The sequence below is a fragment of the Microcaecilia unicolor genome, chromosome 2, assembly GCF_901765095.1.
Source record: "Microcaecilia unicolor chromosome 2, aMicUni1.1, whole genome shotgun sequence".
Classification (NCBI taxonomy): Eukaryota; Metazoa; Chordata; class Amphibia; order Gymnophiona; family Siphonopidae; genus Microcaecilia; species Microcaecilia unicolor.
The window spans coordinates 127,177,653-127,198,387 of record NC_044032.1 but is presented as its reverse complement, the minus strand read 5'-3'; the positions used below and the strand labels follow the sequence as shown (position 1 = coordinate 127,198,387).

At 42.3% G+C, this 20,735-nt stretch overlaps 1 protein-coding gene across 3 annotated transcripts in view; it reads left to right on the top strand.

Annotated features, from left to right (window-relative positions):
• Nucleotides 1-20,735, top strand: part of FCHO2 (FCH and mu domain containing endocytic adaptor 2) — a 458,555-nt gene that overhangs the window by 235,500 nt on the left and 202,320 nt on the right. For 2 of the 3 annotated variants that reach the window (XM_030193298.1, XM_030193296.1), the window contains one exon: nt 15,094-15,105. The exons of the other annotated variant lie outside the window; for it this stretch is intronic. In XM_030193298.1, coding sequence (XP_030049158.1) covers nt 15,094-15,105 — 12 coding nt within the window. The remainder of the gene's footprint in view (nt 1-15,093; nt 15,106-20,735) is intronic. 3 annotated transcript variants of the gene reach the window in all.

Sequence of the window (20,735 nt, the reverse complement as noted above, 5' to 3'; positions counted from 1 at the left end):
TGGCGATCTGCTGGATATGAGCAGAGAAGGAGAGAGAAGAGTCAAAGATGACCCCAAGGTTTCGAGCTGAGGAGACAGGGAGAATGAGAGAGCCATCAACAGAAATAGAAAACGGGGGGAGTGGGGAGGTGGGTTGGGGGGGGGGGGGGGGAATGAGAAGCTCGGTTTTGGTCATGTTTAATTTCAGGTGGCGTTGAGACATCCAGACAACGTCAGACAAGCATGCTGAAACTTTGGTTTGGATGCAAGGTGAGATGTCAGGGGTAGAAAGGTAGATTTGGGAGTCATCAGCATAGAGATGGTAGGAAAAGCCATGGGATGAGATTAATGAACCAAGGGAAGAAGTGTAGATAGAAAAGAGGAGGGGACCAAGAACAGAACCCTGAGGTACGCCGACAGGCAGAGGGATAGAAGTAGAAGAGGATCCACCAGAGTGAACACTAAAGGTGTGGAGGGAGAGGTAGGAAGAGAACCAGGAAAGGACAGAGCCCTGGAATCCAAGTGAGGACAGGGTATCGAGAAGTATGCTGTGATCGACAGTGTCAAAAGCAGCGGGAAGATCAAGAAGAATGAGGATGGAATATTGACCTCTGGATTTAGCCAGTAATAGGTCATTGGAGACTTTAGTAAGCGCAGTTTCGGTTGAGTGGAGAGGGCGAAAACCAGATTGTAGTGGGTCAAGAATAGCATGTGAGGAGAGAAAATCAAGGCAGCGGTGATGAACAGCACGCTCAAGTAATTTGGAGAGAAAAGGGAGGAGGGAGATGGGTCGGTAATTAGAGGGACAAGTAGGGTCGAATGAAGGCTTCTTAAGGAGAGGTGTGACCATAGCATGTTTAAAGGCAGTAGGGACAGTTGCAGTGGAAAGTGAGAGGTTGAGAATGTGACAGATAAAAGGTGTGCCATCTTAATTGGCACTTACACGCCAGCGCAATACGTACCATTCTACACAAATGTCTTTAGTGTGTAACTGCAAGAGGGCATGCACATGGACAGAATATGGAAGGGGAACGGTCATGTCTCCAGTGAGAGGTTGAGAATGTGACAGATAAAAAGAATAAGAGCAGGTGAGATGACATTAAGAAGGTGGGTGGGAATGGGATCAGAGGAACAGGTGGTACATTTTGAGGAAGAAAGGAGAAGTGTAGTTTCCTCTATAGTAACTTCAGGAAAGGAGGAAAAGGAATGAGGGGAAGGAGAGAGAGGGGAACGGACTAGTGGAGGGAGAGGTGACGAGGTAGAGAATTCAAGGTTTATCTTTTGAACCTTGTCGTGAAAGAATTCAGCAAGGGTCCGAGGAGATAATGAAGGGGGAGTTGGGGGAGGGGGCACCTTGAGGAGAGAGTTCAATGTGGTGAAGAGAAGTCGAGGGTTAGAGCCAAGAGAGTTGGTCAGTTGGATATAATAATCCTGTTTGGCGTGTAAAAGAGCAGATTGGAAGGAGGTCAGCATGAACTTAAAGTGTAAGAAATCAGCAAGGGCCCGAGATTTCCGCCAGAGACGTTCGGCAGAGCGGGTACAGGAACATAGGTAGCGGATATTAGAAGTCAGCCAAGGTTGGGGTTTTGTACGCCATATAGGGCGGGTCATCAAAGGTGCAAGTGAGTCTAAGGCAGAGGATAGAGTATTGTTGTAAGAAGAAACAGCCTCGTTGACAGACGTGGATGGTGCCATAGTGGAGAGGAGGTTTGAAACATGGGAGGATAGAGATGAAGGGTCAATATCGTAAAGATTCCTAGATAAATTAGATAAGATAGGACGGGACTGGGAGGGAGGAGATTTAAGTGTGAAAGTTATAAGATGGTGGTCAGAGAGGGGAAGATCAGAGGCAAGGAAACTAGAGGGTGAACAGTTGGAGGAGAAGATGAGATCAAGACAGTGACCATTTTGATGAGTGGGGGAGGTGGAGCATAGTTGGAGATTAAAGGAGGATGTTAAAGCGAGTAACTTGGAAATATAAGAGTTGGAGGGATCATTAGCAGGAATATTAAAGACACCAAGGATGAGAGAGGGTGAGGAAGGATTATGGAAGAAGGCAAGCCAGGCATCAAAGTCACTGAGAAAGGATGAAAGGGACTTATCAGGGGGACGATAAATGACCGCTATTCGAAGAGGCAGAGGAAAGAAAAGGCAGATAGAGTGGACTTCAAAGGAGGAAAAACAGTGAGATTGAGGTGGAAGAAGGGGTTGAAATCTGGAGGAGGGAGAGAGAAGTAGTCCAACACCGCCCCCGCGACCAGCAGGGCAAGGAGTATGTGAAAAAAGATAACCGCCATGGCAGAGGGCTGCGACTGAAGCAGAGTCATCAGGGCAGAGCCAGGTTTCTGTTATGGCGAGCAGATGGAGGTGACGCGAGATAAAGAGGTCCTGGATATAGGGGAGTTTGTTACAGATAGAGTGGGCATTCCATAGGGCGCAAGAGAAGGGCAGAGAAGAGGAGGGGAGTAGAGGAATAGAGATGAGGTTAGAGAGGTTGCGGTGAGATCTGTAGAGTTGGGATAATAGTTGGTGAGGAGGGCCAGGATTGGGATTGATGTCACCGGCTGAGAGTAAGAGAAGGAGTAAAAGAGAGCGGAGGAGAGTAGGAGAGGTGGGGCCACGACGGCGTTGAAGGCGAGAGGTATTTAGGTGGAATGGGGAAGGCAAAATGGAGGGAAGAAAGAGACTGAGATTAAAAGCCAAAAGGGAGGAAGAAGGTAGGAGAGAAGGTGAGGTGATGAAGTTGATGGATGGGCAGTGAGTTCCTGTAGCGGAGAGAGGTAGGGGGTGAGGGAAAAGATTAGGAGGGGACAGGGCTAGGAAGAGAATGTGAATAGGGGCCATAAATGCCTGAGGTACTTTAGCAACTGGGAAGAAGATTAGATGTAAAGATGATAATGCGCGCGGCACCTAGAGTGGAGGCCCTGAGTGGATCGGAGTGGACCTGGGTGTCACCCCGGAGAAGGCTGTAAGGATATGCAGATGAGCTGCAAGTCCTCCACAGCACCTGAAAGGCAGCCGGTGGTAGAACTGGGCACCTCTCAGCTGAGGAAAGGCTTACCAGGGGTTAGGCCGAAGCCAGCATTCCTCCCCCTGAGGGTCACCTGGTCTATAATTTCACGGATCTCCTCTGGAACCTTTTTAAAAATCGGTGTTACATTGGCCACCCTCCAGTCTTCCGGTACCACGCTCGATTTTAAGGATAAATTACATATTACTAACAATAGCTCCGCAAGCTCATTTTTCAGTTCTATCAGTACTCTGGGATGAATACCATCCGGTCCAGTAGATTTGCTACTCTTCAGTTTGTAGAACTGCCCCCATTACATTTCCCCATTAACATTGTATGTTAAACAGGGCCTTGAATCAAATAGATTCTGCAGGAAACAAAACACATCTTGGAATCCCTATGGATTGAAATTCCATGTGTTAAGGGGAAAAGGATAGTGATAAGAGTGTACTATTGTCCACCTAGCCAGGATGTACAGACGGATGTAGAAATGTTATTGGAAATTAGAGAGGCTAACAAACTGGGCAACACAATAATAATGGATGATTTCAATTAACCCGATAGTAGCTGGGTAAATGTAACAGGGCATGCTAGGGAGGTAAAATTCCTTGATGAAATCAAGGACTGCTTTATGGAGCAGCTGGTACAGGAGCCGACAAGAGAAGGAAAAATTCTAGACCTAGTTCTTAGTGGAGCGTATAATCTGATGCAGGAGGTAATGGTGCTAGGGCCACTTGATAACAGTGATCATAATATGATCAGATTTGATATTGACCGTGGAGTAAGTACACACAGGAAATCCAATACGTTAGTGTTTAACTTTCAAAAAGGAGACTATGATAAAATGAGAAGAACTGTGAAAAAAAAAGTTTAGAGGAGCGACTGCGAGGGTCAAAAATTTACATCAGGTGTGAATGCTGTTCAAAAATACCATCCTGATAGCCCAGGCCAAATATATTCCGTGTATTAAAAAAGGAGGAAGGAAGACCAAATGACAGCTGTCATGGTTAAAAAGTGAGGTGAAAGAAGCTATTAGAGCTAAAAGAAAATCCTTTAGAAAATGGAAGAAGGAACCGACTGAAAATAATAAGAAACAGTGTAAGGAATGTCAAGTCAAATGCAAAGCACTGATAAGGAAGGCAAAGAGGGACTTTGAAAAAAAGATTGCATTGGAGGCAAAAACACATAGTAAAAATATTTTTAGGTATATTAAAAGCAAGAAGTTTGCAAAAAAATCAGCTGGATTGCTAGATGAGTGATGGGGAAAGGGGCAATCAGGGAAGACAAAGCCATAGTGGAGAGATTAAATGCTTTGCTTTGGTCTTCACCGAAGAAGATTTGGGAGACATACCGGTGCCAGAAATGATATTCAAAGCTGACAAGTCGGAGAAACTGAATGACATCTATATAAACCTGGAGGGTGTAATGGGGCAATTTGACAACTGAAGAGTAGCAAATCTCCTGGACCAGATGGTATTCATCCCAGAATGTTGATAGAATTGAAAAATGAACTTGCGGAACTATCGAACATGGTACCAGAAGATTGAGGGTGGCCAATTTAATGCCGATTTTTAAAAAAAGGTTCCTGAGGAGATTCGGGGAAATTTTAGACCGGTGAGCCTGATGTCTGTTGCGGGCAAAATGGTAGAGACTATTATAAAGAACAACATTACAGAGCATATTCTGAAGCACAGATTGAGACACAGCCAACATGGATTTAGTGAAGGGAAATCTTGCCTCATCAATCTATCACATTTCTTTGAAGGGATGAACAAACGTGGATAAAGGTGAACCAGTCAATATTGTGTATCTGGATTTTCAAAAGGCGTTTGCAAAGTACCTTGTGAGAGACTCCAGAGGAAATTGGAAAGTCATGGGATAGGAGGTACTGTCCTATTGTGGATTAAAAACAGGTTAAAAGATAGAAAACCGAGTAGGGTTATTTTCTCAATGGAGAAGGGTAGTAGTGGGATTCCCCAGGGGTCTGTGCTGGGACTGCTGATTTTTAAGATATTTATAAATGGTCTAGAGATGGGAGTAATTAGTGAGGTAATTAAATTTGCTGACGACACAAAGTTATTCAAAGTTTTTAAATCGCGGAAGGATTGTGAAAAATTACAAGAGGACCTTATGAGACTGGGCACGTAAATGGCAGATTACGAGGAGTAGCCTAATATTGGGAGGAGTAGCCTAATGGTTTGTGCAGCAGGCTTTGATCCTGGCAATCTGGGTTTGATTCCCACTGCAGCTCCTTGTGACCTTGGGCAAGTCACTTAACCCTCCTTTGCCCCAGGTACAAAAACTTAGATTGTGAGCCCTCTATGGACAGAGAAAGTACCTGCATATAATGTGTACAGCGCTGCGTATGTCTAGTAGCGCTAAAGAAATGATTAGTAGTAGTAGTAGTTTAATGTGAACAAGTGCAAAGTGATGCATGTGGGAAAGAGGAACCCGAATTATAGTTACGTAATGCAAGGTTACAAGTTAGGAGTCACCGACCAGGAAAGGAATCTAAGCAGCAGTGTTGATGATACATTGAAACCCTCTGTTCAGTGTGCGGCGGCAGCTAAGAAAGCAAACAGAATTCTCCATCCTGCACGAATCGTAATCGGGCTTTCGTTCGGCCCATAGCACTGAAACGGTTCTTCTTACCTTAATATCCAAATTCAAACAAGAAATAGCAATTGGAAACCGTATCCTTCCCTACAATTTGACTTATCCAGCGCTTTTGACATGGTTGATCATACTATCTTAACTAAACTTCTGGACAAACTTGGGATCGGTAGCAATATCATCAACTGGATAAAAAGCTTTATTATCACAAGATCTTACCAAGTCAAAGGAACTACAAACATATCTTCCCCATGGTCATCAGAATGCGGGATACTGCAGGGATCTCTGCTTTTCCCCGATACTCTTCAACCTCATAATGATTCCCCTAGCCAGGTTACTAGCCAAACATGGCCTTAATCCCTTCATCTATGCTGATGACATCACTATATTTATCCCATTTAAATCCAATCTATCTGAAATCTCCGATAAAATAAATGTAGGCATGACCGTCCTAACCTCTTGGGCTAACGTTTTCAAGATGAAATTAAACAAAGAGAAAACACAGTGTCTAGTCCTTTCATCTCAATACTCTTCACTTCTCCCGATTACTCTTAGCACCCCAGACGTTAAACTCTCCATATCTGACAACCTAAAAATACTTGGAGTAACGATTGATAACCATTTTTCATTCAAAAACCATGCTACATTTATCACAAAAAATGTTTAATATGATGTGGATTTTGAAACGAGTGAAATCATACCTTTCCCTGGACACCTTTCGGAACATAGTACAATCCACAGTACTCACGCACGCAGATTACTGCAACAGTGTTTTCTTAGGATGTAAGACCCTAATCCTGAAGAAACTTCAGACTACCCAAAACACGGCAGCCAGACTTATCTTTGGCAAGTCAAGATTCGATAGCGCAACACCTCTTCGAGAGAAGCTTCATTGGCTCCCCATTAGAGAGAGAATAAATTTTAAAGTCCACACTTTGACTCATAAGATCATATATGGAGAATTCTCTAACTACATGAATAACCTCATCGACCTCCCAACCAGAAATAGATCATTGTCTTTTCGTACTTACCTCAATTTACACCTTCCCAACTGCAAAGGTATTAAATACAAGACCTCCTATGCATCCAGTTTCTCCTTTTTGGGCAACCAGCTTTGGAACGCTCTGCCAAGATCCATCCGAACAATCAACGACCATTTACCATTCAGAAAAATGTTGAAGACCCATCTCTTCAAGAAAGCTTACCCTAATGGGCCCAACTTAACTTTTTAAGCCCACCCACATGATTCCTGCCCCAACGATTATTGTACTTTTGACCATGTCTCACAATCTCCTTTTGCTTATTCCTCAATCTCTTCCTCTCCATCCTTCCTACTCCTTACCCCTCCCAATCTCTTCTCCTTTTGCTCATCCTATCTTTGTTTACCTCTCCATGCTCAATTTACATATCCTCAAAACCCCACTACTACTACGTTTACTACAACTTGTAACATTCTCCTTCAAGACTTTGTAATTCTATTTACTATGTAAGCCAGATTGAACCTGCTATGTGTGGGAAAGCGCGGGGTACAAATGTAATTAATAATAATAATAATAAGTATTATTAGGAAAGGAATGGAAAACAAAAATGAGGACATTATAATGCCTTTGTATCGCTCCATTGTGCGACTGCATCTCGAATATATTGTGTTCAGTTCTGGTCACCACATCTCAAGAAAGGTATAGTGGAATTAGAAAAGGTACAGAGGGGGGGATTCAAGATGGCCATTGCATGAATCTGGCGTACCTGCTGTTTCTCTGAAGTTCCTATCTTTTAGCGATGCCTAAAAGAAGGGGTCGGCCCTCCTCCACCGCTCCTGAGCGGCAAAACTTTCCCTCTTACCAGTCTACTTTACAAACTTTTCTTCAGAGGAACTCTGCTCTAGAGATGCCGGGGAATAGCCCGTTGGTCCGTTCCAGGGTGAATGGAGACCCCGCAGCGTTCCCAGGGCTAGAGCTTTCGCTCAGCCCCGATGGAAGAGCTCCTCCCCCTCAACCATCGGGCTGTAGTACTCCTCGGATGGCGTCCTCTATCCCGAAGCCCACAAGTGGAATGGAGGAAGAGAGATTGGAGGTGCAACTAACAGGAAGAATTCGGACCAAAGGAGACTTAGAGGGGCATAATCGAACGGCGCCGGCGAAATAGATCGCCAGCGATCTATTTTGGCGGCGGCGCTACAGCTGGCCGTAACCATATTATAGAAAAAGATGGCCGGCCATCTTTTTTTTTTCGATAATACGGTTTAGCCCGGCCAAATGCCAGAGTTTGCCGGGTTTGAGATGGCCGGTTTTGTTTTTCAGCGATAATGGAAAAAAAAATGCCGGCAATCTCCAACCTGGCGACATCCAAGGCATTTGGTCATGGGAGGAGCCAGCATTTGTAGTGCACTGGTCCCCCTGACATGCCAGGACACCAACCGGACACCCTAGGGGGCACTTTTTAAAAAATATACAAATACTTCCCAGGTGCATAGCTCCCTTACCTTAGGTGCTGAGCCCCCCAAATCCTCCCCCAAAACCCACTCCCCACAACTCTACCATAGTCCTTATGGGTGAAGGGGGGCACGTACATGTGGGTAGGGTGCATTTTGGGGGGGGGGGGTTGGAGGGCTCAACATTTACCACAACAAGTGTAACAGGTAGGGGGGGATGGGCCTGGGTCCACCTGCCTGAAGTCCACTGCAACCAACATAAACTGTTCCAGGGACCTGCATCCTGCTGTCAGGGAGCTGGGTATGACATTTGAGGTTGGCATACAGGCTGGCAAAAAAGGTTTTTATTTTTATTTTTTTAGTGTGGGAGGGGGTTGGTGACCACTGGGGGAGAACGAGGAGGTCATCCCCCATTCCCTCTGGTGGTCATCTGGTCAGTTCGGGCACCTTTTTGAGGCTTGGTCGTGAAAATAAAAGGACAAAGTAAAAGCGGCGAAATACTGATTAACACCCGTTTTTTTTCCATTATCCGCAAAAGCCGGCCATCTGGTAGCCATGCCCATGCCCGCCCATGTCCCGCCTTTGCTTTGCCGCCGACACGCCCCCTTGAACTTTCGCTGGTTCAGTGTCGGGAAAGCGGCGATGGTGTCAAAAAAACAGCTTTCGATTATACCGATTTTGCTGCTTTTGAGAGATCACCGGCTATCTCCCGATTTATGTCGGAAGATGGCCGGCGATCACTTTCGAAAATAAGCCTGTTAATCACCCAGACTGAAAGAGTAGTATTATCTACTTTTGGAACATCAAAAGAGACTCCAACCGTGAGTGAGGAACACGGACTTTCTTCTACTAACACAGAGGTAACAACAACTTTTTTTCCTATATAATTGGATAAACCAAGTGAAGTAACGCTGGATAGTCTATGGACATTGATAGTAGAGTTGGGAAAAGCAATATCACCACAGGTTAAAAAAAACTGACTCGAGATTTATCAATATTAGAACAAAAGACATTGAGCTTAAAATGGACACAATAGTAAATAAAAATAAGGAATATGAAAATGAAGTAAAAAAAGACACAATCACATCAAGAATGTATGACTAGAGACCTAATATTCCTCAGAAGAAAAACTGAATCATTGGAAAACGCTAAAAGAAATAATAATCTTCGTTTTTTGAATTTCTCCAAACAATTTGCGACTTCTCCAAGTGATATGCTAAGAAAATATATAAGAGACATACTGGGACTAGCCGAGGAGGCCATACCCCATTTTCTCAAATATATTATTTGCCAACAAAAATAAGAGAGAGTCAGATTCAAGAACTTGATGTCTCAGAGATTCTAGAAGCTTCTGAAAGTAACACTGTCGACCTTACTTGCAACTGTGGCATTAACTCCAGATAAAAACTGGCTAATGAGACTATTCTTTCAGAATAGAGAAAAAAGTTCCCTTGGATTGAAAATTCGAGTTTTTCCTGATGTAACTAAAGACATTCAGAAGCGTAGACAACAATTTCTTATGATGAAGCCAAGGGTTCTTCATTTGGGGGCAACATTTTTTCTAAGATATTCCTGTAAGTGCATTAAGTACCAGATGAATAAGTATGTTTTTTTCGATCCACCTCAACTCATTGCATTCTTATCAGCTAAGAGGCCTGTTGGGAGGGGTGAGAATAGTTCAGTGTAATATAAACTGGAACCTTTTTGGGAATCAGATTCTGCAAATTCCTGTTTTGTTTTTTAGGTATTTGAATTAAATATCCATATATGTAACATTTTGAATCTACAAATTGTGGACTTGACGATAATCTGGTGAAAATATTTTCCTTATGTTTTCCTAAATGTAAAATCTTGATTTTATATATTGTATAACTGAACCAGGTAACCTTTCTGTACAAGTATTATGCTTGATTGTTATTTAAAACTTATAAATAAAAGGAGAGAAAAAAAAGAAAAGGTACAGAGAAGGGTGATGAAAATGATAAAGGGGATGGGAAGACTTCCCTATGAGGAAAGGCTGAAATAGCTTGGGCTCTTCAGCTTGGAGAAAATATGGCTGAGGGGAAATCTATAAAATAATGAGTGGAGTGGAACGGGTAGATGTGAATCAGTTGTTTAGTCTTTCCATAAATACTAGGACTAGGGGGCACACAATGAAGCTACAAAGTAGTAAATTTATAACGAATCGGAGATTATTTCTAGGATAAGCAGCATAAAACGTATTGTACTTTTTGGGATCTTGCCAGGTACTTGTAACCTGGATTGGCCACTGTTAGAAACAGGATGCAGGGCTTGATGGACCTTTGATCTGTCCCAGTATTGCAATACTTTTGTACTTAGTATCAATATGATAGATCTTAGTCTGTTGCATTTTCTTGAGCATTGACTCAGTTTCTTGATATTGCAGCAGTTTCACTACTAGTGCTCTAGGTGATAAATTTATATCTGGTTTGGGATGCAACTCCCTATGTGGTCTATCAATTTCATATGGAGGATTAGCTAATGCTTCGGGAAAACTTTGTTTTAAGAGCTTTTGTATGAATCCTATAGGATTAGGTCCTTCTCTTCCCTCTGGTATTCCAAGTATCTGCATGTTCACTCTCCTGCTGCAGTTTTCTTGATCTTCTAATTTGTCCTGCTATGCCTCCAATGGAGACTGGAGACAGATGCTCTCGCTCCTCCGCTTCAAGCATTTTCTCCTTCAAAGTTTCTATTTGGGTAATCAAGGCTTCCCATCAAGCAGGGACACTTAAGTAGCTCTTCTAACAGGTGACCCTCCTCAGAGTTCCCCTTGTTGTCTTGCCCTCACCACTGCAGTGTTTTGTTATCTGGAGCCGTGATCACATTTCCACACTGCCATGCTTATACATCATGTTGGCTCAGAAACATGGTATTGTCAGCTGTAAAGTCCTGCTCCTCAACAGGGTTGCACATTTAAGCTACAGCCTCCTTTAATAGGACTCTGAGGTGCCTTGCGACTGGTAAGAGGTTCATTAGTCTGGAGGAGTAGATGTCAGGGGAGGGGTAGCTGATGGCTATCTTGACCAGCTGCTTCACTGGAAGTTCTGGAATAAAGAAGTTTAAGATAGTACCGTAATACTCTTTTAAGTAAGGGAAGACCACCTGTGAAATAGCACAGTATTATTCTTCATCAGAGAGCTGACAGAGCCACTCACTGCAGCCTTGAATCAAATGGTCACCAACCATCATATTCTAAAGTTGGTCCATTCAATGCCAGGATGGTGCAAGGCCATATGTATTAGTAAAGGCTGACCTAACAAATACTAGCCATCACTATCACAAACCCATTTTCTTGTCACATTAAAAAAAATTAAATACTTTTATTTAATCGTTTAATGTCATGGACACAACATCTGAATAGCAGCTAAGGCACGCTGAAATTGTAGTGCCCTTATCTGTAGTGACCCTTTCCTCCAGTTCCTTCTGTAAGGATTGTAAACTTTCTTCTTGTTCCTTCCTCATTGTTTCTCTTATAATGTTTTTATCCTTGGCTTTAAGGTTTTTTTTTTTAATCTCTCCCCCCCCCCCCATTATTTTATAGTTATTTTCAACTGCTTAGATATCTCTATTTTATAGGTAGTATATCAAATAAATTGGAATAGATCAGTACCAAGGTTTTATGCTATATCACATATGTAACATGCATTTATGACTGAAACAGCATTACAGAATTATTGCACAGGAAGCCACAAAAAGTAACAACACTAAATAAGCACACATTTTAAAAATGGAAATGAAATGAATGCCAATGATATGAAATTTCACTTAGTTAAAAACAATAGCGATGCGTAGACTCTCATGGCTGTGTGTTTCTGACCTGGACCATTCGGTCTAGCAGAGAATGGTGGATGCCCCTTGCCAGGGGGATAATCTTTTCGGAGAGAACATTGATGAGCTGGTGGACAAGATTTATTATTTATTTGTTACATTTGTATCCCACCTTTTCCCACTTATTAGTAGGCTCAAAGTGGCTTACATAGTTCCAGAGAGGTGGTTACAGACTTCGGTGTGAATTACAGTATATGAGTACTATTACAGTGACAAGTACAGTAATGAAGTATCGGTAAATAGGTTGGGGTGATTCAGACAAAATGTTAGGGTGTGATCATGCGTCAGGGTTGAAAACTGCATTTATTGATTAAAATGCCATATTTAATTATTCGGTGTTTGTCAGATACTGTGGGGTATGCCTTCTTGAACAGGTGAGTTTTTAGGTTTTTTTGGAATTCTTAGAATGGTCTAAGGTTTGGCAATTAAAATTCAATGCAAAGAAATGCAAAGTGATGCACTTAGGGAGTAGAAACCCACGAGAGACTTATGTGTTAGGCGGTGAGAGTCTGATAGGTACTGAGGGGGAGAGGGATCTTGGGGTGATAGTATCCGAGGATCTGAAGGCGACGAAACAGTGTGATAAGGCGGTGGCCGTAGCGAGAAGGTTGCTAGACTGTATAGAGAGAGGTGTGACCAGCAGAAGAAAGGAAGTGTTGATACCCCTGTACAAGTCGTTGGTGAGGCCCCACCTGGAGTATTGTGTTCAGTTTTGGAGGCCGTACCTTGCTAAGGATGTAAAAAAAATTGAAGCAGTGCAAAGAAAAGCTACGAGATTGGTATGGGATTTGCGTTCTAAGACGTATGAGGAGAGACTTGCTGACCTGAACATGTATACCCTGGAGGAAAGGAGGAACAGGGGTGGTATGATACAGACGTTCAAATATTTGAAAGGTATTAATCCGCAAACAAATCTTTTCCAGAGATGGGAAGGTGGTAGAACGAGAGGACATGAAATGAGATTGAAGGGGGGCAGACTTAAAAAAGATGTCAGGAAGTATTTTTTCACAGAGAGAGTGGTGGTTGCTTGGAATGCCCTCCTGCGGGAGGTGGTGGAGATGAAAACAGTAGCGGAATTCAAACATGCGTGGGATAAACATAAAGGAATCCTGTGCAGAAGGAATGGATCCTCAGGAGCTTAGCCGAAATTGGGTGGCGGAGCCGGTGGGGGGAAGAGGGGTTGGTGGTTGGGAGGCGAGGATAGTGGTGGGTAGACTTATACGGTCTGTGCCCTGCCAATGGTGGGAGGCGGGACTGGTGGTGGGGAGGCGGGGAATAGTGCTGGGCAGACTTATACGGTCTGTGCCAGAGCCAGTGGTAGGAGGCGGGGCTGGTGGTTGGGAGGAGGGGATAGTGCTGGGCAGACTTATACGGTCTGTGCCCTGAAAAAGACGGGTACAAATCAAGGTAAGGTATACACATATGAGTTTTATCTTGTTGGGCAGACTGGATGGACCATGCAAGTCTTTTTCTGCCGTCATCTACTATGTTACTATGTAACCTATTCCAGACTTTGCACATCACAGTAGGTCTGTGAGTCTCTGTAAAAAAAAAAAAAAAAAAAAAAACTTTGTCAAGACACTTTGGATTAGAGTTGTGAAGCAAGTGGATATTGTATCAGTGCGTGAGATTGACTGAGATTCGTCCTTTGCAAATTAAGTAAAGCTGGCAGTGCACTGTTTTGGCTTCCTCTCTATGAAAACATTTTTTCTTGGGACATTGCTTTAGGCATATTATGTAGATCCTGATTTTTCAAAGCATTTCTTCCATTATTTATTTAGAGATTGTTTGCTTTTTTTAACAGTGGCCTTTTTCTCCCAACTATTAGGGGAGTTTTTTTTCCACTGTTCGTTTTGCAGATGCTCTGAAGCCAGTGATAGTAACTCTATTGAAGTTGTTATAATTAGCCATTGTGGGCTTCCCTCAGGGTAGTTGAGAATTCTGTTTTGTAATGTTTCAATGTTTTCTGCAACAGTAGCGGATTGTGAATGCTTTGTATCAGCTTCTTGATCAAAACTTATATTGTGAGTGGTGGTTCACATTATTTTGCTGTCTAATTGGTGGTTATTGTCAATCTCATTTCTTACTGGAGCCTCTGTGTATGTCTAGGAGAAAGGAAATGTCTTGCATAAATGCTTGCTTTTGTTTATGCAAATAGAACAAACCACCAGATAACATTCATAGAGCTGAGTCATTGAAAAGATTTATATGCCTCTTGAAGATCTGTGTATGTGGTCAATGGGCTGAATGAGAAGAATCAAATCAAATCAATTCTTGTGTACCGCTAATATCCCCTTTCCAGGGTTCAGTGTGGTTTACTTTTTAGGTGAGACAAAATGTTAGTTTGAGGTATGAGAACAATTAGAGACTATAAAAGAAGAAAGAAAGAATCTATTCTGAGTTGATTCATTTTTATTGTATTTTAAACTGTTTTATTGCTCGCATGTAACTTTGTAAGCTGCTTTGATATTTATTTATTTATTTTTGTTACATTTGTACCCCGCGCTTTCCCACTCATGGCAGGCTCAATGCGGCTTACATATTGTATACAGGTACTTATTTGTACCTGGGGCAATGGAGGGTTAAGTGACTTGCCCAGAGTCACAAGGAGCTGCCTGTGCCTGAAGTGGGAATCGAACTCAGTTCCTCAGTTCCCCAGGACCAAAGTCCACCACCCTAACCACTAGGCCACTCCTCCACTCAAAGTGACATGTAAATCTGGAGCAGGGTTCATTTTATTCCTATGGGCCCTGCTGCAGATAACTCGAGCTAAGCTTTAGTAAAAGACCCCCTAAGTGACTTTCCCAAGGTCATAAGGAGCATCAGTGGGATTTGAATGCAGTAGAAATAAAATTACTATATTGACCTGTCTTCAAATCAGTAAATACAACTTGTATTTGTAGAATATTGAAGAAAAGCTCTACTATTGAGCATATTATGGTTTTCTTTTGTGTTTCTATTAAAAATAGTTTAAAACAGGTCTAGGAAGCTGTCTGCTTATCATGTGGATTTCACAGCTTCTGCCGTTAGGGTGAAATATGTCCCTTCAAGTTTTATAATCGTTAGTGAAACTAAACGTGAAGAAAGATCAGATATGTCTGTTTCTTTTTATTCCTATCCATTATAGTTAAAAGATGTTTTCTTGAGCCAACATTGCTTTTGAGTTATTATGTCAAATCATCTTTTTCTTTTTCCTTTCATATGATAACAGAGGCAGAGTCCGGTGAGTATTAGCTAAAAGTAATTTTTTGTTTTCCTTTTATCAGAACTAAAAGTAATGGGCAAGAAACAATGGGATAATGTATAAACTGTTTGAGCAGTGGTTCCCAAATCTGCTGTGCGGGACCCATCCAGTCAAAGTTTCAAAATATCCACAGTGAATATTTTTGAAGTAGATATGTATGTGCTGAGGGGGGAGATATGATGAGAGCGCTATAAAATTCTTTGAGAGGAGTGGAATAATTAAAGTAGCATAGGCGATCTACTGTTTCAAATTGTACAAAGACTAAAGGACATGCTATGAAGTTAACTAAGCAGTACATCTAAAATATAGGAGAAAATATTTTTTTATAGTTAAGGTCTGAAATTCATTGCCAGTGGATGTGATAAAAAAAGTTAGTGTAGCTGGGTTTAAAAAGGTAGATCTGAGGGGAAAGCCATTGCTTATTCCTGGAGATAGGCAGCATGGAATCTGTCAACATTGTGGGATCCTGCCAGGTACTTGTGACCTGGATTGTGCGGTGTTGGAAAATAGGAAACTGGGCTTGATTCACCTTTGATCTGACCCAGTATGACAATTCTTGTGTTCTTATTGCATGCAAATTTCTCATTGCTATTTATTGTGGTTATCCTGAAAAATGACAGAGTAGGTATCTGAACTGCTATGGATTTACAGCCTGTCTCACTGACACAGACTACTCAATTACCGTGGATTCTTTTGGATTCGTAATAAGTAAATGAAACCTTTATTAGAGGAGCTAAATTCTACAATGATTAAGATATATACAGTGGTTAGCACATATACAATCAATGATTAGAAACAATCATAAACAATCATTACATCACTGGTCTCTACATCAAAGCAATGCAATGAGTTCTTAGACCAGGAAAGAAAAAATAATTACACTGTACATAGTAACATAGAAGATGACAGCAGAAAAAGACCTGCACGGTTCATCCAGTCTGCCCAACAAGATAAACTCATATGTGCTACTTTTTGTGTATACCTTACCTTGATTTGTATCTGCCATTGTCAGGGCACAGACCGTATAAGTCTACCCAGCACTAGCCCCGCCTCCCAACCACCAGCTCCGCCTCCCCCCACCGGCTCTGCCACCCAATCTCGGCTAAGCTTCTGCGGATCCCTTCCTTCTGAACAGGATTCCTTTATATTTATCCCACGCATGTTTGAATTCCGTTACCGTTTTCATCTCCACCACCTCCCGTGGGAGGGCATTCCAATTATCCAACACTCTCTCCGTGAAAAAATACTTCCTGACATTTTTCCTGAGTCTGCTCCCCTTCAATCTCATTTCATGTCCTCTCGTTCTACTGCCTTCCCATCTCCGGAAAAGGTTTGTTTGCGGATTTATACCTTTCAAATATTTGAACGTCTGTATCATATCACCCGTTTCTCCTTTCCTCCAGGGTATACATGTTCAGGTCAGCAAGTCTCTCCTCATACGTCTTGTAACGCAAATCCCATACCATTCTCGTAGCTTTTCTTTGCACCGCTTCTATTCTTTTTACATCTTTAGCAAGATACGGCCTCCAAAACTGAACACAATACTCCAGGTGGGGCCTCACCAACGACTTATACAGGGGCATCAACACCTCCTTTCTTCTGCTGGTCACACCTCTCTATATACAGCCTAGCAATCTTCTAGCTTTGGCCACCACCTTGTCACACTATTTTGTCGCCTTCAGATCCTCGGATACTATCACCCCAAGATCCCTCTCCCTATCCGTACATATCAGACTCTCACAGCCTAACACATACGTCTCCCGTGGATTTCTACTCCCTAAGTGCATTACTTTGCATTTCTTCACATTGAATTTTAATTGCCAAACCTTAGTGGCTGTGGGGAAACGCACCATTTCAAATTGGCTAGCAGATTGCATTTCCTTCACTTATGCCCAGGCTGGGCTGGCTCTTGAAGGTCATGTCACGGCCCTTAATGTTAGAGCCATGGCAGCGTCAGTGGCCCACTTAAAGTCAGCCACTATTGAAGAGATTTGCAAAGCTGCGACGTGGTCATCTGTCCACACATTCACATCCCATTGCTGCCTGCAGCAGGATACCCGACGCGACAGTCGGTTCGGGCAGTCAGTGCTTCAGAATCTGTTCAGGGTTTAGAATCCAACGCCACCCCCCTAGGCCCATGTTTATTCTGTTCCAGGCTACACTCTCAGTTAGTTAGATAAGTTGTTAGGTCAATCTCAGTTATGTCCTCGCCGTTGCGAGGCCCAATTGACCATGTTTGTTGTTTTGAGTGAGCCTGGGGGCTAGGGATACCCCATCAGTGAAAACAAGCAGCCTGCTTGTCCTCGGAGAAAGCGAATGCTACATACCTGTAGAAGGTATTCTCCGAGGACATCAGGCTGATTGTTCTCACATACCCGCCCGCCTCCCCTTTGGAGTTGTGTCTTCCCTTGTCTTTGTTTTGCTATATACGTTTCTGACGAACACGAGCCGGTTCGGGTGGGAAGACGGCCACGCATGCGTGGTGCGCATCGGCGCGCGAGGGCTAGCAAAATCCTTTGCTAGTGAAGTTTCCAGTTGTAGGGGGCTGCCGTGGACGTCACCCCATCAGTGAGAACAATCATCCTGCTGTCCTCGGAGAATACCTTCTACAGGTATGTAGTATTCGCTCTCCCTATCCTTGAGGGCTTTTTCAGTTGAAAAGAAACTCTGGAATGGGGGGGGGGGGGGGGACGTAGGATGTGTTGGAATGTATTGTATTTTTACATGCATTGCCTGTCACCTATTATTTCTCTGTGATTACTCTGTGACCTCTGATGTGAATTACTTAGAGAGGTCACATAGCTATGCAACTTCCTGTGGGGGTTAGACACTGCAGATGCAGCAGATGCAGCACATGGAGCACATGGAGCTCATGATCTCTCCTAACCTGAGAGGATCTATGGTGGTGTGAGCATCCATTACCATCTAAGCACATGGAAGGAGCTGATAATACAAATGTATAATAATATGTATATATAAGCCTGTCTGATTATAATCTAACTGCAAACTGTGAGTAAACAGATGTTTTGTTACTTCAACTTTAAAGTGACTCAGCAGTGAATTATTCAGGGGTGAATGAGAGAGAGATGAAGAAAGAAATTAACATTTCTAAAGCTGAAGCTGTGTATACTAAAATCTGCTAATTATTTACTACAAATAATCCAACAAAAGGGTTATGGGCCCAGGGTCCAGGAATTGAAAAAGAAGAGAAATATTACCAGGCAGAAAAAAAGGCCACATTTTTCTCTTAAGTTTTAAAGGAAAGATTCAGTCTGTCTCTCTCTCCCCCCACACAGCAGACAGAAGGCTAAGAAAATGGCTGAGGGAAGAAATTCACCATTGTTCTATTCTCTCAAGGTGCCTAAATTAACTGAGTTTAATTATCAGCAGTGGGAACTAAGATTCATATGTCTCCTTCGAGCAAAAAGATTAGATATATGCTTAGACCAAGACAGAACAGCTGAAAATATGGCTGAATGGGACAATGCAAACTATTATGTGAAGTGCATGCTTTTGGAAGCTCTCTCAGAGAAACAAGCCATATTAGTGGAGGGAAAAGATACACCAAAGGACATTTTATATAAACTGAGAACTATGTATGCAACTACATATGCAAAGCAGCAACCAATTTGGCTGGCAGAGTTGAATGAAACCAAATTAAGGGATAAAAGTAAATGTAATGATCACATTATGCATCTTATGTCTTCATTTCAAAAGCTAGAACTTTCTGGAATTCCCATGTGTGATGCATTGAAAAGAGCATTTCTTTTTACCTCACTATCAAAGAAGTTTGATGTTTTTAGGTCTGTAAATGAGGCCATTGAAGGGCAATCTTTTGAACAGACAACATCAAAACTAAGGCAGGAATGCATAATAAATGATTCTGAGGAGATGTGTTCTCAAAGCAAGTCAGAGAGAAATGAAACAAATTTCTTGGCAAAGAACAGAGGAAGGCGGAGCTATGGGAAAACTCCACCCAAGGGCAAGCTGATTTGCTACTCATGTGGAAAGGAGGGACATGTATCTAAATGGTGTAAGGAAACACAAAACACTCCCTCTAGCTCACCTAAGCCAATGGAACTAAAGAATTTTCAAACCAGGAAATGTATGAAGGACAAAGATAAACACAAGGGTTTTCTAATGGCAGAAAAATCTTTGACTATGGTAAATAATAATTCAAATGAAAGTACTTGGATTTTGGATTCAGGGAGCACATGCCATTTAACCAATTGTAAGGATTTCTTTCAGGAAATGTGTCCAGAGGAAGGTATTCTTAAAACTGCAAACGCAGGGACTGCTAAGATCCAAGCAAAAGGTATTGGATTCTTAAAATGCAAAGTGTCTAATGAAGTTAAAGAAATTCCTGTAAGTGATGTCTTGTATATTCCCCAAGCAGTTTGCAATATGCTTAGTGTATCTACATTAGATAAGAAGGGATTTGCGATTCATTTTGAAAACAGTAAGTGCACAATCTCTAAAAATGATGAAGTGTATGCTGAAGCTTTTATGCATAATGATGTTTATAAGCTGAACATTTCAGGTGAAGCCTCACATCTGGCGCAAGTAAGGAAGAATGATGGTAAATGTAGTCCGGAAATCTGGCACCGCCGCCTGGGACATCGTGATTCTAAGGTGATCCAGGATCTTTACAGTAAGCAACTAGCCACTGACATTCAAATCAGTGCAGATGCTGGTAAAATGGAGAAATGCATAGACTGTGTTACTCAAAAAGGTGTGAGACCCTCATTTCCTGCATACACAGGAAATAGGAGTAATAAAGTGCTGGACTTAATACACAGTGACTTATGTGGACCGTTTAATATCCCATCATTGGGAAATAACAGATTTGTGCTAATATTCTTGGATGATTTCTCTAGATACTGTGTGGCCTATTTGCTGAAAGAAAAAAGTCAAGTCACAGACATGCTGAAGAAATACGTAGCCATGGTGAGCAATAAATTTGAAAGAAAACCAAAGGTTCTTCAGACCGACAATGGTGGTGAGTTCACTTCACAAAGCATGCGCACATTTCTAGAACAAGAAGGCATTCAGCATATCACAACAGTAGCTTATACACCAGAGCAAAATTCTGTTGCAGAGAGAAAATTTAGGTCACTTGTGGAAATGACCAGATGTATGCTGTCAGATAGCAATCTCCCTAAAAGACTATGGGGGGAAGCCATTCTCACAGCAGTGTACCTACAAAACAGAATGCCAACTAAAGGCGCTGAGCGCACACCACATGAGACATGGCATGGTAGGAAGCCAAACCTGTCACACATAAGAACATTTGGAAGTACAGCATATGCTCATGTACCAAAGCAAAGAAGGCATAAGCTGGATTCCACAACAGAAAGGGGCATTTTAGTTGGCTATGCTCCAGGACACAAAGGATATAGAATTTTGAATCTGAAAACTGGCATTGTTGGCATAAGACATGTTACATATTTTGATGAAAACAAAAGGGTTGATAAAGGCTGGATTATCCCAGATGAGCCTTATCATCCAGAATATGAAACTAGAACCATAATAGACATGCCAGTGTATATAAATGCCATACCAAGGCAGATGTCTGAAAGCAACTCACCTGTATCTAACGAGGAACAGGC